Genomic DNA, 18,419 nt, shown 5'->3' with positions numbered 1-18,419 from the left:
GAACCATAATATCGAACCAGGGAACAACAGAAGAAGATATAAACAACAGACTGAGACAAACAAGAAACTGTATAAGACAACTAAACTCAGTGTTGTGGGATAAGAACATTACGATAAAGACAAAAAAGAGAATATATAATACCCTGACAAGAAGTATCCTGACATATGGGTCCGAAAACTGGACAATAAACAAGAGAAATAGAGGTAGAATAAGAGCAGTAGAAATGAAGTTCCTGAGGAGAAGCTGTAGACTTACAAAAAGAGACAGAATTGAAAACGCAGAGATTAAGCGGAGAATGGGAGTGCAATCAGACATAATCGACTATATAGAGGAGAAGAGACTATCCTGGTACGGCCACGTCAGAAGAGCGGACAGAGGACGCTGGATAAACAAAATCACAGAATGGAGCCCGATTGGAAGAAGAAAGAGAGGAAGACCCCGAAGGTCATTCAGAGATGAAATCGACGAGGCTATGGAGAAAAGAACCCTGCGAGATGGAGACTGGAATGACAGGGAAAATTGGAGAAAATGGTTGAGTGAAGGAAGACAGTGAAAACTGTGGAAATCCTTAGTAGTAGTATTCTAATCGATAATTATGCACTACATTGGTTAATCTTTTTAAAGATGGTGCTATTAATTTAGAATTAATTTTTCTTGTGTGTAGTTTAAACTATATACACTTTGTACCGTTTATATTCGTTGCCAGATAAAAATTTCAATAATATTTGGATTTCAACTTTGGGAAGAACTTTTAAACAAAAATTGTAATTAAAGTTGAATTCTTTTCTGTTTAAAGAAAAAATATTGGTGTACGCCACCTATTGGTAAGAAGCGAAAAAGCTCGTTGAGCTTAGTAAGAGTTCCACAAACAGAATAATGGCAAATATAATTCTCGCTTTTTACATGATCAATGGCGTACTATAAATTTTTTATTATTTTAATTTTAAATTCGTTGGAGTATTAAAATAAAATTTATGATTATTTATTAAAATTTTAATAAGAGCGACCGATTTGCGACATATTGTTTAATCTGAAGAAAACTGTATAATATCTGAATATAAGGAATGCAATAACAAACAATTTTTTTACTTTATTTGTATATATTCTCGGTTTAAAACTTTTTCCCTATTTCTTTATCTCCCATTTCTCGGTTTATGTCTTCTCTCCAACTAAGGCGAGGTTCCTTTTCCTTCTATTATGAGGTTGCCAAGTTAGGATTTGTTTGGAAGTCGATCTTGGGGCATTCTTTGGACATGTCCATACCATATTAGTTGTTGGGTACCAATCTCTTCTATTATATAATTTACTTTCATGATTTCTTTTATTCTATTGTTAGTAACTCTATCCAATCTCAATTTCCCTGCCGAACGTCTCCAAAAATCCATTTTTATTGTCTCAAGTTTTCTCTTGTATCGTTCTTTTATCTGCCATACTTCACTGCTGTAGGTGATTATACCTTTAATAATTGTGTAATATATTCTACGTTTGTTACCATTTGTTATTGAATGGTCCCAAAAGTATACTATTTAGAAGAGATATTGCTTTTCTTCCTTGTTTTTTTTTCTTCTACATGCCCTTCTTTTGTGATGATCATACCCAGATACTTGTATGTTTCGCAATGTCTGATTATTTCTCCATCTTCCAATGTGAGGTCCTGCTGTATCCCATTAACACACATATCTTTCTTATGTTTATTTTAAGCCCCCTGTACAAAAAGGGTGTACATATGTGAAATTATGAATATGATTTCAGTTAATGAGGACTGTATTACATAGGGCTGGTTCAAATAAATTAGGATATGTGGTAAAAGGTTATACAGATTATAGCACATTAAGTTTATAAAAAGTCTTACCAATTCTTCTGCTGCACATATACACACTCGCGGTATTTAGAGGCTTTCAGTCGCGGTTGTTCTTCATACGGGGAAACTGTCCGGTTACCGGTTTCTGAACACGTGTTTCGCGGTACTAACACTTAGACCACGATATAGAGCACATTTTTCGTCTTTACACGATTTAAATAGTATTTTCGGTATTTTTCGCGTAACTACATGCGAGAGATTTAGAGTGGAGAAAAAGCGCGGTAAGTCTGTACCAAGCGATAGATAGCGATAGAGAGATTATACGTCTGCCTAGTAGGACTCAGCAGACGAAAGCGATGACGACTGTTTCTAGCAACAGTCAGCAGTCAAGAGAGACCCTTGTCACCAAACGATAGTCAACAGTTGTAATGAACTAAGATAACTAAAAACTATTTAAAATCTAGAGAAACTAAAATCTAGAGAAACTATATACATATTTGGCAAGTGCCACTATTGGTTAAAGGGTAACCTAGCTACTTTCTTTATTGACCTAAGGTATTCGCCATTAGGCATGGGACATGGAATTTTAGATATTGATTGGAATGTATCCAATAATGATTTTCAATCCGGGATCAATAGGTCATCCAGTATATCACTGTCCCAGTCTAAGGGCAATGACCAGATACGTTGTAAGAAAGATTTAGAGTGTACTCTAAAAAATAAGAGTTTTCCTAAGAAGTTATACATTCGAGAAACATAGGTACATAATTTTCTTTTTGTTAAGGGAGGCGCCTCTTCACAAATAGGCAACTTAAAAGAAAAATCGTCTTGATAAGGTGACCTGTTAATACCTAGGACCTTAGAGAAGCTACTAACTAAGTCAAGATTGACTTCTGAAGTGAAGATCATATTATGCTCATTTGAATAGGCACGAGAATTTAAATATATTTTATAGAGTTGGAAACCGTGAATGTTCAGAAGCGAGCGTAGTTGAGAATAAAGTATGTGTAACCTTTCCAAGTTATTGGAGCTGGTCACGATATTGTCGATATTGGCATAATTTTTTATAGTATGAGAGGCTACTGAGTGTGTGGTTTGGTTAGCAAAAGTTTGAACCTGAGGGACAGTAAACAACGGAGTAGGGCACGTTACATTAACGTTCACCATATCAGGAGGCGGCAATGCAGACTGGGCCTCCAGTAATAGAATATTGTTGGGCACTGCAGGAGCTGTTGTTATTTGGCCCTCTACGAATGGTAGGGCCACGGTAACAGAAGAAAAGGCAGGTTCTACTGAATCTAATGAATTCGGATTGTGAGGTGGTATGAGTAAGAACAGTTTGTATTGAAAGAAATTTGATGACATCTGTGTCAATACGAGGCTGTGAAAGGAGTATTTGATTTTCGTGTATTAGTGGAGGAACTATGGATTTATTCCGAGGCGGGATAACTTTCAAAAAATTGACATGTACATCACCTTCTTCACAAGGTGTTGCAATTGATAATAAATCAATAGGTTTTTGTGTAGGAATTTTATTGAAATGTAAGAAAGTGGGAGTGAATATATTCTGAGCTTGAATAGAAAGTTTATTAACCTGTCATATATTTAGAGCAAAGTCATTTAGAGTCTTATCAAAGCTCAACCAAAAATCGAAACGAAGAAAAGATAGAACATTCATATGTGCAACATGGAATATACAAGGATGGAACAAAAAGGCGACGGAAGTGATCAAAGAGTTTAAAGAAAGCAACATCGACTTACTAGTAACAACAGAAACCAAAAAGAAAGGAAATGGAACGGAAACAATAGAAGACCATATCCACTGCTGGAGCGGAGTTAATAAAGAATGTAGAGCAAAGGCAGGAGTAGGAATACTAATCAAAAATAAGTGGAAGAACAGGGTTAGAACATGGGAACCAATCAACGAGAGAATAATTAAAATGCATATAGACATATACGGTAAAGAGACAGTGATACTCGGAGTATATGCACCAACAGACGATTCTCCGAGAGTAGAAAAAGAACATTTCACGGAACAACTCCAGAATCAAATAGAGCTAATTAAAAAGAACGTGGAGATAATTATAGCAGGAGACCTTAACGGCAGAACCGGAAGGAAAGAAAACGATAAAGTAGTGGGGAGATTTGGAGAGGATGAACAAAACGATAACGGAGAACGTCTGATTGAATTATGCGAATTAAACAACCTAAAAATCACCAACGGATTCTTCAGACATAAAAATATTCATAAATATACATGGACGCAAGAAACACGAAAGCTGAAATCGATAATAGACTACATAATAATCAAACAAGATACCACAATAAAGATCAAAGATGTGCGAGTCAAAAGAGGAGCAGAATGTGGAACGGACCATAGACTACTGACAGCAAAAATGGGCATTAATTGGAAACATAACAAGACCCCCTCCACAGAAGAACCGTTGAACACTATAAGAGAAAAACAATACAATATAGAACTACTCCAAGAACAATCAATAAGAGAACTATACCAACAACGTCTAGACCAAAAATTAATAGAATTTAGATACGGCAACATCGAAGAAATATACGAGCATATAAAGGCGAGTATAAAGCAAGCAGCATTCGAAGCCCTTGGGGAAAAAGAACATATAACAAATAAACAGCACTATAATGAAATAAATGAACCAACAAAAAGAATAATTGAAGAAAAAAAGCAACTATACAGAAAATGGCTGACTACAAACAACGATGAAGTTTATAAAGAATATAGAGAAAAAGATAGAGAAGTGAAAAAACAAATAACACAGCAAAAGAACGAAGAATGGGAAAGAATCTGCTTAAATATTGAAACATATATAGGAGGTACAAGAACTTCGGAGTCATGGAAAGTACTGAGAGGATTGAAACAAAACTCAAAAGAAAAAACTAAATTGGGAAATATACAGGACAAAGAATGGAAGGACTACTATAAGGAACTATTAACAGAACAAAGACCACAATTCATTGGAAAAGAAAACAGGCGAAGACGAAGCAGATTCCCACAACAAGAAATAGAAATAACAGATAGGGAAATGAGAACGGCCATAAAAGCAATCAAAAATAAGAAAGCACCGGGACCTGGAGGCATCTCACCTGAGCTTATAAAATACGGATCAAAAAAATTACACCGGATGATACAATGGATATTTCAGAAAGCCATAAATGGAGAACAGCTCCCAAAGGAATGGACGGCGGCATATATGACATCTATATTTAAGAAAGGAGATAGAAAACGATGCGAAAACTACAGAGGAATAAGCGTAATATCATCAATAGGAAGATTATATGGGAAGATACTGCGAGAAAAGATAGAGCAAGCGATAAAAGGCAAAATCGGGGAGGATCAGGCAGGCTTCACGGCAGGAAGATCATGCATAGACCACATATACACACTGGAACAACTGTTGGAAAAGAAAAAAGCAAAAAATAGAGATATACACTTGGCATTTGTGGATCTGAGAAAGGCGTATGACTCTGTACCAAGGTCAGAACTATGGGAGGCAATGTACAAATTAGAAATACAGACGGAACTCATAGAAGCTACAAAAGCTCTGTATAAAGAAAATAAAGTGTCCATTAAAATGGGAACAAGAATCATAGGAGACTTCACCACAACAAAAGGGCTCCTGCAGGGTTGTTCCACATCTCCAACCCTATTCAAAATATACTTAGAGAAAGCCTTGACTACATGGAAAAGAAAATGCGAAGGCATGGGAGTACCGGTACGGAACGAATACCTATATACGTTAAGTTTTGCAGACGATCAAGTAGTGATTGCACAAGACCAAGACGACCTCAGCTACATGATGAAGAAACTACAAGAAGAATATACCAAGGCTGGCCTAGATATTAACCTCGCGAAAACAGAGTACCTATCTACAAGTGAAGAAGACATAGAAGATCTACAGATTGATGACAACGTAACAATCAAAGGAAAGGATAAATTCAAATACCTGGGGTTCATAATCACGAAAAAGGCAACAACAGAGGAAGAAATTACACAAAGATTAGGACAAACAAGAACAGCAATCCGACAACTTAACTCAGTATGGTGGGATAGACACCTAAATATGAAGACAAAAACGCAGATTTATAAAACATTAGTGCGAAGTATTATGACATATGGGGCCGAAAATTGGATCATAAACAAGAAAAACAGCAGTAAGATAATAGCAACAGAGATGGAATGCCTGCGAAGATGCTGCAGAGTAACAAGAATGGATAGGAGAAGTAATGACGAAATAAAGCAAAGAACATCAATAGAAACAGACATACTAACATATATAGAACAAAAAAGACTAAAGTGGTATGGACATGTAAGAAGAGCTAGCGACAGCAGATGGATAAAAAGAATAACCGAATGGAGCCCCATAGGAAGGAGGAAAAGAGGACGACCCCGAAAATCCTGGAGGAACGAAGTAGACGACGCCATGAGTAAGAGAGGACTAAACGATGGAGAATGGAACAACAGAGAGAGATGGAAACGGTTGAGCGAGGGAAGGCAGTGAATACTGTAGAATCCCTAAATATATATATATTTAGAGCATTTAAAGTTTCAGGTTGAGAGATATCTTGAATTTGTATACGAGTTTGGGGAGGTATATTTGCCAATTCCGCTTGCACACCGCAAGAAGGCAGTACTTGAGTTAAGTTTTCAATAACCAATGGAGACAAATTGACAGTTTTTAGAATAGGAGCAGAGACTAAAACATTTTGTGTATGTAAAACTTGACTTGAAACCAAGGTATTGGATTCTTGTAATATTTGTGGGGGAGAAATGTTAAGAAACACGGGAGATGCAGATATTACAGTTTCAGTAATCATATTTTGTTCTGGAGTAGTTTGAAAAGTGACTGTTTGTGCTGGTAACACATTTTTTAAGAGAGACTGGCCTATTACATCTTGAGTACTAATGTTATTAGAAGTGTTTTTATAAGTCGGCTTTTGAAGCTCTTGCGTCTGAGCTTGAATAATTGCAGAACTAAACGAAGTACTTATAGTTATTTCTTTCATCTGTTTGAACTGATTGAGGAGGGAGTTAGAGTAAAATGTATTTTTAACTTCTTTTTGGCCATTTATATTCAAATCAGTACTTTTAACAATGTGTTTACTGGAAGTATTCGCCTTAAATTTTGTATCAAATTTAAAAGCCTGTTTAGCTTCCAGTTTTTCTTCTAAGAAACATAAAACATCCATATATTTTTCATAAGTAATATCTACTTCCTCACTTTCGAGAATAGTTTCGTCGTCAGCCAGGTTTTCCAAAGCATCCAAATACGATTTATAAGCTGCCCTAAGCTGAGTAATATATTCCCTAATTCTACAATTAGAGAGGCCTTGTTCATTTTAACTAACAACGTTCGCAATTCTGGCGATATTTCTTTGTGAAACGTGCATTGCATAAAAATATTCTGCAATTTCTGTCATTTTGAATTGGAGTATATTATGGTTATATAGAGTATAATAAGAGTGTACCAGACAGAAATGAATGATAAAGAGAATAAAACCTAGCGACCCTTGGAACGAGTAGAAAGAGCAGAGAAAAAATATGTATATATTAGAGTGTAATGAGATTATCAGTTTCTTGTTTTTATTGTGTGAATTTAATTTAAATTAACACTAATAGAGATAATTGTTGTTGATTTAATAAAGCAATTAATATGCAAATACTTTCTAAAAGCAGAGATTATTGTAAAAATTCAGTTTGTGTCATCAAGCGATTTGAATAAAGCGATTATTATGCTAGGGATTAATGACAATAACAGCGGAGAATTCTTGTAAAAATTTATTATTCAGAACAATAGGACAAAATCCCAAATTATTTACTTAGATATGTACCTATGGCGAAACGTGCCAGAGAACAATACAATTAGTTGGGATTATAATGGTTATTTTTTGTTGACAAAGGCTGGGATTTTTACTACGTCACAGGTATCTATCAATGGGTAATTTTACTGACTTTCTAACGTCCTTTAACAATAGAATCATAAAATTGGAATTTACACAGATAAGAATTATTAAACAACATCTATCAATATATCGATTTATCAATACATACGTATATACATATATATCAAAGAACATTATTAAACAACATCTATCAATATATCGATTTATCAATACATACGTATATACATATATATCAAAGAACATATACACATATATAGAAATACATAATTTCGAAAGAACCAAATCTAATGAGATTTACAGCAGAGATAAGATTTATCTGAACCTAATTGGATCAAAATGTGTTCAATTGAGCATGAGATAAAACAGAGAGAATGAGGATTTACATATGACTCAAAAGTGTACCAAACTATGTAGAATCAAGATGTGAGACAGAGAGATAGAGAGTGAGAGCGAGATTATGATATTATGATTTATATCAGGCTCGAAGGGCCACAATATTTACAAAAAGGGTGTACATATGTGAAATTATGAATATAATTTCAGTTAATGAGGACTGTATTACATAGGGCTGGTTCAAATAAATTAGGATATGTGGTAAAAGTTATACAGATTATAGCACATTAAGTTTCTAAAAAGTCTTACCAATTCTTCTGCTGCACATACACACACTCGCGGTATTTAGAGGCTTTCAGTCGCGGTTGTTCTTCATACGGGGAAACTGTCCGGTTACCGGTTTCTGAACACGTGTTTCGCGGTACTAACACTTAGACCACGATATAGAGCACATTTTTCGTCTGTACACGATTTAAATAGTATTTTCGGTATTTTTCGCGTAACTACATGCGAGAGAGTTAGAGTGGAGAAAAAGCGCGGTAAGTCTGTACCAAGCGATAGATAGCGATAGAAAGATTATACGTCTGCCTAGTAGGACTCAGCAGAAAGAGATGACGACTGTTTCTAGCAACAGTCAGCAGTCAAGAGAGACCCTTGTCACTAAACGATAGTCAACAGGGGAGAGAGAGTGTCCGTTATCATCGATAGACAACAGGCAAGAGAGGTCTTTCTTCTTTGCTATCTTACAACTGTCTGTATTTCTAATGGAGTGAGGTTAAAATGTGAGTAGGAAGGGTTGGAGAACGGGAAATAATTGTAAAATTGTGGTAGAATGGTAGCTAGTAATACAGCGAAAAAATGACATGATTTTTCGCATGTGAAAAAATTGAACATCCCCATTTTTTATATTCCTCGATTAATTTCCTTTTCATATATTCAATATCTTCATACTCTTTTGCTATGACTAGTTGGTCATCTGCAAATAATAATGTGCATATAGTCATCATCAATCAGCCAATCGCGTCCACTGCTAGACATAAGCCTCCCTCAGTTCCTTCCGTAGAGACAACCAGTTTCCCGCTACTCTTTTTACGTCGTCCGTCCACCTAGTCGGTGGTCGTCCTCGGCTTCTTCCATCTTGTGTTCTAGCTAAGTGCTCAGTTCCACTTAAGAGTCGTGATTTTTTCGATAATATCTTGAACTCCTGATTTGGTGGTTTGTTATGTGGTCTCGAAGGCTCACGTCCAGCATTGCACGTTCCATGGCTTGTTGTGAGGAGTTTGTTGATGGATTTTTTCGTCAGTTTTAAAGTCTTTGCTCCCAAGTCTATACGGGCAAAACACATTGGTTATAAAATTTTAGCTTTGTTCGAGGTAAATTTTAAATAATGTCGGTGAGAGACAACAGCCTTGTTTAAGACCCTTGCTGGTTTGGAATCCCTTAGATAGGCTGTTTCCAATTTTCACCCTTGCCTTAGAGTTAGCATACACTTGTTTCGTTGCTCGTATTAAACTCATATTTATATTTGCTTTCTCCAATGCTTCCCATAGTTGTTTTGTAAGATACGCCTTTCTCAAGTCCACATACAACAAATATATTTCCTGGTTAACGGCAGTTTTTTCTTCAATAGTCTGTGTACGGCAGAATAGATGGTCAATAGTTGATCTACCTGCCCTAAATCCCGCTTGTTCTTCGGCTTCTATATCTTTGTATTCATTTTATATTCTACCTCACTTTTCCGTATATTCTACTGACTGAGTTTGTCACTTGAATGCCTTTGTAGTTGTCTAACTAACAGGTACTAATAAAATACTTTCACATTCCTGTCTCTATCTCGCATATATATAAAGTATATATTAATATCTCGTTTTTAACATAAAATCGTACCAATTCTTAATTATACACATATTAGTATTATTATATATTTTATAACTAAGTAAAGCTAAATTATTAAACAATTTTATCTACTTTTTTTGTACAAAAGTTACAATGTCGAATTACTGAAAAAGTCCAAAGAGGGCGCTTACACCTTTGACATCTAAATGCCAATGTCTCCAAATCGAATATTTTGCCTGAAACATGTTCAGTTATTAGATGAGGTGTTTCAATAATACTATCATCCAAAATCATGGCTGCACAGCAATTGCAACAGAATCGTTCGTTATTCACATAATAAATAAATTGTGTTAGACAAAGCATTCCAAAAACATATTCGTTTAGAAACTGAATAGGCTTAATGTCTTCAATATGTTTTACTTTCGTATCCACATCATTTTCTATATCTTGGTCAATAAAATCCCCCATTGTTTTTTATAATTTGTTTTTTAAGCTCACTTACACAATTTATGTTAATAACGTTTAAAATATCGTCCGGAATCACAAAAACTTTTTTTCCTTCACTAGTTTGAACTCCTATCTTAGTAAAATCAGTATCCTTTACTATCCAGAATATATGGTTAGCTGTTAACTCTTGTAGTGATGGTGGTGAAATTAATCCGTTAACTAATGTAGGTGTCACACATCTAAAACTCATGACTGCTTGCAATATTGTGTTTAAATACATTAGGTATATACCACATTTTTAGAAATCCAAGATCACCTGCAGTCATAAATAATGGGCTCAGGTGTCATTCAATTGCATAAAACTGCAAGATGCCTCATTAAATATTGCAGCTGTCCACATCTGTGTCGCACAACTGCGAGCTGGCTCATTAAATATTACAGCTGTCACACATCTGTTTCGCACAACTGCGAGCTGGTTCATTAAATGTCACAGCTGTCCCACATTAACTTCTTACTAATTAACACGCGAGTGTAACGGTAGGTAGGGGTATTTAAGAGGTAAACGTTTATTGGATATGATCAGTTTTGTTTTTAACCTTAAAAATGAATCAATGTGCGTGTGGTAAAACGTTCATTCGCTAATACAATTTACGGCGTCATGTAACTGTATGCCAAAACACTCAATCAAGTGCGCATTTGTGTGAGAAGTGCGGAAAGACTTTTACACGAAATGGAGATTTACAAAGACATCAAGTTAGTTCGTGTGATGCCGCTTGCCCGGTTCCTAGAAAGAGACTAAGACCAATAGGTATTGAAGTGCTCGAAAGTGGTGTTACTAAACTGACACATGCATATAAAAATAGAATAGCCTTATACCGGTTTATGAGTAAATCTAACAAAATCAACTATTCCAGTTTTATGAATGAGATTAAACCAAAAGTAACTCGAATTCTCAATGAATATCTTCATCAACACACGGCTCTTAAAGTTAACTGTGAACTGTTTGCGATGTTTTACAAACCTGAGAATGAGATTTCAGATATTAAGTCAATGAATACATCTAATAAAATCTTCACTTATCCGACGAGTAGTGACATATCCGACATGTATAATAACTTTGCTGAAGCGATATTAACACAGGCATCGGAGTTCCAGGAGAAAGATTCCAACTGGACACTTCAGGAAATTCTATTCCTAGATGTCAACATTAACAAATTCAGTACCATTTCTGCGTCATCATATATCAATCTTCCATCACAGATTAAAAGGAAAGGTGCAATTTTAAATATTCAAAACAAAGATAGCATGTGTTTTGCTTATTGTGTGATGGCTGCTATATTTCCTGCTAATGGTGATCCAACAAATCCAGAGTCATATCCTCCATGTGACACACTTCTAAATTTTGATGGTATCGGGTTCCCGGTTAAGTTAAAGGGCATCAACAAGTTCGAGATATTAAAACAATATATCAGTTACCGTTTATGGTCTTCAATCATATTTAAAGAAAACAAAATGCAGTATGAAGTTGTAGAACCACTTCACTATACTCAACAACATAAACCTACACATGTTAATCTTTTATTAATAAGTGACAATAATCAGAGTCACTACTGTCTGATAACAGACTTGTATCGCTTGGTAAAAACTCAAAAGGCAACATATGAAGGAAAACAATATTTCTGTGATGGGTGTCTTCAAATTTTTTCAACCCTTGAAAAGCTGAAAAATCACCAAGAAAATGATTGCTTACACATCTCTACAATACTTCCAACTAATGAACTGATAATTAATAAGTGTGGTGAAAGTCTTCCATCCAATATTCTAAAATTTATCAATATTGAAAAGACAAGTCAACACCCGTTTGTAATTTATGCTGACTTTGAGTCGATTCTTAAACCCATCCCCCATTGTGAGCCATCAGATGGTCAGTCCTACACCAGCCTTATTCATTTGCATTTTATCTCAAGTGCAGTTATGATGATAGCTTATCAAGATTGGAATCATATCAGGGTGAGGACGCTGCTAAAGTGTTTGTTCAAAAGTTAGATGTTTTAGTTCATGAACTATACCAGAAGCATCTGAAACATATCAAACCAATGGTGCCTTTGACTAGTGAAGAAAACCAGAAATTCCTGAATGCTACCGAATGTTCTATCTGTCAAAAACCATTATTATTTTCCAGAGTCAGGGATCATGATCACCTTACCGGATTATTCGGAGGCGCGTCACACAACTCCTGTAACTTAAATTTCAAGGTACCTAATTTTATTCCAATTTTTTTTCATAATTTGACAAATTACGATTGCCACATGTTTATTAAGGAATTAACAACTAATGGGGAGTATGTATCAGCTAATGCGTAAACAAAAGAAAAGTATATTACATTTTCAAAATCTATTCTAGTACACAAGAGTGATGATTCAAAAAAACATACTGTTTATTTAAAATTAAAGTTTGTAGATTCATTTAGATTTTTAGCAAAGTCTTTAGATACATTAAGCCAAACATTAGAGTCTAGTCATTGCAACGAAATAAGGAAATATTTCCCAGGTGAAAGAGTTTGGTTTAATGCGCCGTAAAGGTATATTCCCGTACACATATATCGATAATTACATAAAATTAGAAGAGAGACATCTACCATCTAAAGAAAAATTTTATGATCATTTAAGGGGAGAACATATTACTGCAGAAGTTTATGAAAGAGCCCAGGAGGTGTGGGAATATTTTAACTGTCAATCTGTGGGAGAATATGGAATGCTATATTTAAAATCAGATGTGCTGTTACTAGCAGATATCTTTGAAAATTTTAGGAAGATATGTCTCAAAGAATACAGACTTGATCCTGCACAATATATTACAGCTCCATCTCTAATCTGGGACGCCATGTTAAAATATACCGATATTGAGCTTCAACTTCTAACGGATGTTGATATGGTACACTTCTTTAAAAAAGGGATCAGAGGAGGTGTGGCTACCTGTACGAAACGAATGGGTATTGCAAACAACAGATTTTTAAGTAATTTCGAACCAACAAAACCGGAAACATACAAAATGTATTTAGATGCCACTAATCTCTGCGGCGCCGCCATGGGCCAACCTCCTCCTTGGGGAAATTTTAGATGGTTAAATGAACAAGAAATTTACCAATTTAATGTTTTTAATATTGACGATGATGGTGAAAAGGGGTATGTGTTGGAAGTAGACTTACATTATCCACCCAATATGCATGACCTACTATTTTGCCCCGAGTCAATAGTACCACCTAAAAGTAAATACAAAAAACTGATTCCTAATTTATGCGATAAAAAAATATGTAATACATTATAGAAATTTAAAACAATGCAATTGCAATTCATTTAAATAAAACCAAAATTATTTACGATAAACCTTTATATATTGGTTTTTCTATTCTGGATATATCTAAGACATTCATATATAATTTCTTCTACGGGTATATTAAAAACAAGTACCGCAATAATGCTAATCTTCTGTATAAAGATACTGATTCGCTCATTCTAGAAGTACAAACACCAAACTTTTATGATGATATGAACAAAAATCTACGTTACTTTGATACATCTAATTATTCGGAAAATAATCAACATGGGGTAGACAAGACAAAGTCTATTCTTGGAAAGATGAAAAATGAATTTCCAAACACCACCATTAAAGCATTCTACGGTATAGGAGCTAAAGCTTATTGTATTGATGCTGATACAATTGTGAAAAAAGCGAAAGGTGTTTCCAGGCATGTTGTTAAAAATCAACTACATTTAAATGATTACGTAAGAGTTATTCAAAATAAAGAAACCATCTTTAGAAAAATGTATTTCTTTAGGTCGGAACTGCATACTGTTTATACCGAACTGGTAAATAAGGTGTCACTAACATTCCGTGACGATAAAAGATATGTTATTCCTGGTGATGTCTCTACTTTGGCTTGGGGCCATTTATTAATTAGTCAATATGAAGGTAATGTAGATAACCTTCTATTTTTTGCGAATGAGATGATAGATGCTCCTACATTAGATGACTTAGATAATATCCCCAATGAAAAATTGTTCCAAGTTGCAGCTTTCCATTATAACTCCTACTTATAAATAGTTTTTTTGTGATTATATTTAAGGATTAAGCATATGTACATTTTTTATGTATTAATAAAACACTTGTATGTTAACATATTTTTTTTATTTAAAACTTTAAAAAATTCTATTAATAGAGAAACTATTAAGAAAGTTGAACATATAGCTATATAATAAAATATTGGAGATAAGACTGTATCATTCTTAGGTATTTCATTATAAAGTTCTAACCACCCGGAATCAGTGATTTTTTCACTAAAATGTCTAAAACGCAATTTATATTTGGTACTGTTCAAAGGTATTTCAGCTTATTAAGTTGGCAAAAAATTGTTTTCCGGATATGACTTCATTCTAGTCCATTTCGACGGCCACGTATCATTTAGTGCACCATTACTGTCAAATCATATAAAAGTTTCTTTGACATTGATTGGACCTTGAATTAAGAGCAAATTTCCCACAATTGCTTGTAAAACAATAAAGTTTATTGAAGCCATCACAATAATCTCTACCAAGGTTTTAGCATCTATTTATAGTAAACCTAACTTTGGACGTGGGGAGTCCCACGTATGTGGTGGAGATTCCATTAATCCATTACGATGACATACGCTTCGATGAGATAATCCCATAGGTCTAGTCTCACTACAAAATGCACAAAATTCAAATACCAATTTCCACCCTTTAAATATTAGGTTTCTTGGAATAAGTCTAGTGCCAGACATTTAACCACAAATAAGACAAATCTTTTGTTGTACAATATAAAAAGGAGGTCTCGAAAATGTTTTCCACTCGTCATCACTATAGTTAAATATATCATCCAAATTATTCCAATATTTATATGGTATGTTCCCCTCGTTTATTATATTTGAACACATAATTAAAAGTATGCAAATTAGTTTGCGTGGGAAACTCTCAACAAACTGGATTTAACAAGTTTCAACAGGAATGACTCAACGACTGCGAGCTAACAGACCTTACCCGGCATTGTCAATATATTATTAGGAGAGGGGGGGGGCAATAAACAACACACCTGCAACCGGTGACAATGAGAGTAGGGAGGATATAAGAGTAAAAAACCGTTGTTAATGTGAACAGTATGCACTCAAGAAGGTTTTGTGAGCAGTTTAGTCGAAATATTGCAAAATTGAAACGTGATATTCTATTTTACCAAAGTACAAAATATATTACTTATATAAAGAAGCGTATTAACCAGTTAAAAATCGAATACAAAGATAAAACTTATGTTTCAACAGTTTTCAAATCTTAGTTTGAGTGATGCGCTTGCGTAGTGGTAAAATTTACACGCCAAAACCAGAAGCAGACGTAAGACTATTCTTTTTGTCCAGATCTGAAGAACAAAAGTGGATAGACTTGGTGTTTAAGAACATTAACCGATTTACTAAAAATGGATTGTTGCCTCCGGTCTCGTATAATGGCAGAGCATCAGAAAAAACCGTTGTACAAGTTCACGACCACGGAATTGGAATATTTTAGTCTAGCCTACGTAAGACAATTTGTAGACCCATTGGAACCTCTCCGTTCTTGGTCTATACTACCCAAAAAATTTGTCCAGGATTTTGAAGTTCAAACTCGTCTCCCATGTTTCGTTCATTTCAATCGTCCTGATTGGAGAACAGAGTTAGAAGGATTTGCCCCAGCTCAATCCAGTTGTCATTTGTGTAAACTTGCACTTCAAAATATAAATTGTAACATGTAATAGTTATTGAATACAATACTATTTTTTTAATAAGGTTTTTTATTAATAAAACAAAATGTAAAAAAAAATTTATTTCATTATAAAAGTATCATAAAGTTGAAATACATTACTTAAAGCACAAACACTCCCACTGTTTGAATGATATGGACATCTTGGCTCCATTTTCTGCAGAGCTGGTTGTTCATCAAACTCCAAAACTGGGGATAGACTATACTTTTTGATGTACTGTGACTTTTCTCGCCCCTTAACATAAACCGCATTAACGTCTCTTGTCAAATGTTGGATAATATTATGGAACTGGTGTACTGGTGTAAATCCATGATTCCAGTTCAATCCATGATGGTTATTCATTAACCAAACAGCTTGATTATAATATTCAGAACCCAAGAATCGTATCGGATATGGTGGTTTAAAAAAAATGACTAATTTTTTGACCATCATAACTTGTAAACTCTTTCACGATAAACTTATTTTTTTCGGTAAAAAAACCTTGGACATCTACTTCTAAGCACATGATTAAAGACTGAGTTTGTATAGTGCATAATTTGTATTTTTAAAAGAATTTTCAGTCATGCGCATGAGGGAGTTTCGCATATAATGCCATAATTAGCACCTGACCCTTATACACTATACATCTGTCCTCATACGGGAAGTCTCTCATTAGATACAATTTTACAACACATGTACCTGCTCTTTGCATACAGCTGCTCCCTATTTAAAATGTGCTTACTAATATGTAGGTGCTCATTAATTTGCATAAAGGTGCTCCCTAATTTGCATTCACCTGTCTTGTATAATATAAATATTTTACAATTGTTTCACAATTTTTGTTAGAGGGTTTTATGTGAATTCTTTCTCGTGACGTATTAGACAATAGGCTGAGATATCAGAGGTTTGACGAGAGCACTCAATGTGTATAAGTGGAGCAATTGTTTTAAAATCAATTGGATTAAATATGGGTTGGTTTAAGGTCATGTGATAATAACTCTCCTGGAAATTGGCAAACATTTCATATAGTTTGGCAAATCTATTAGTCTTAAAATCTAGTTGAAGATCATTATAGGGATACCTCTCAGAATTTAAAAACACTTTAATATTCTTTAAAGTGCAATAATCAAATTTACTCATATCTTTTATTAATTTTGATTTTCTGTTATTTTGAAAAGCAACAACAATGTGTCGTGGAGTCTCTATTTTGGTACTAGTCCGCACTGACCATGTGTGACGTGTAGAGTTATTTAGGGCTGGATATTCAATCACTTGCCAACTTCGAAATTTAATAGGTAGTTCCTATTAAAGAATCCGGATAATAATCTCAAAGGTATACACACATTAAAGTTTCCATTTGAATCCACCAAAACATTGTTTTTAGGGACTTCACTATTATTTTCCATTCTACTCATTTTTGGAAACCAACCAGCATTTTCCAATAGCAAGCTTTGATTTTCGTTAAGGCTAAGATAGTTTTTAATACTTGATACTAATCCTACATCACGTACTGAGTCAATTATTACCCCATTCAATTCAAAACGTAGTTCACGAAACAAGTAAGCTATACTATTATTAATAAATTTTATTTTGGTTGGTGTTTTATTGTCATGTGTGGCTAATTTGCCCTCAATATATAGATAACTATTTGCTGGAAACGTCAAACTATCCAAATCTTGTACTGAAATACGGATTTCATCATTGTATCCCAATTTTCCAGGAATGTAGGGTTGATAAGTGTGGAACTGATAATCTTCAATAGTGTTATCATTAAAAGGTTGTCCAGTAACGTGAAGAATTTCCATTATACCAAGACTTTAAATCCTAACGATTGCAGAAAGCGACGATTAGATGGAGTTATTTGTTTAGAAGGTAATATCCTTTTATATGATTTTGGTAGAGATGGAGTTATTTTTTTAGAAGGTAATCTCTTTATATATGTTTTTGGTCCGCGAGAAAAAATTAGAACCATTATGTTTGTTTCCTAAGATGAAGGTTTACTGTTATTTCTTCTCCTCCAAAATCAACAAGTTTACCTGCTTGGTTGAAATTTTTACTGTAAGGTTGGAGATTGTTTTAATACTAACTGGATAATACAAAATATTTTGGGGTACCTCAACTATTTTATACCCAGTTGGTACGGTTGGGAAGAACTGATGGATAATGTGAACTGGATTTCCGTTTAAATAGGATCCTGATGCTATGTTACAGTCAATACATAATGCGTTTGCACCCCAAATCTCCACTGGATTGTCTGAGATATGTATCTGGTTTGCTGCTAAC

General features: G+C 34.5%; 1 protein-coding gene across 1 annotated transcript; it reads right to left on the bottom strand.

Moving 5' to 3' along the window:
• Positions 1–17,404: 17,404 nt before the first annotated feature.
• On the bottom strand, positions 17,405–17,941 carry LOC140433146 (uncharacterized). Its single transcript, XM_072521196.1, has one exon. The coding sequence runs from the start codon at positions 17,939–17,941 to the stop codon at positions 17,405–17,407; it is 537 nt and encodes a 178-aa protein (XP_072377297.1).
• Positions 17,942–18,419: the final 478 nt, after the last annotated feature.

This window comes from Diabrotica undecimpunctata, chromosome 1, assembly GCF_040954645.1.
Source record: "Diabrotica undecimpunctata isolate CICGRU chromosome 1, icDiaUnde3, whole genome shotgun sequence".
NCBI classification, from domain to species: Eukaryota; Metazoa; Arthropoda; class Insecta; order Coleoptera; family Chrysomelidae; genus Diabrotica; species Diabrotica undecimpunctata.
The sequence above is the reverse complement of the archived record's forward strand: the minus strand, read 5'-3'. Positions and strand labels throughout refer to the sequence as shown.

Coding starts and splice junctions, on each gene's coding strand:
- LOC140433146 (XM_072521196.1), bottom strand. CDS start 17,941: ATGGAAATTCTTCACGTTACTGGACAACCTTTTAATGATAACACTATT.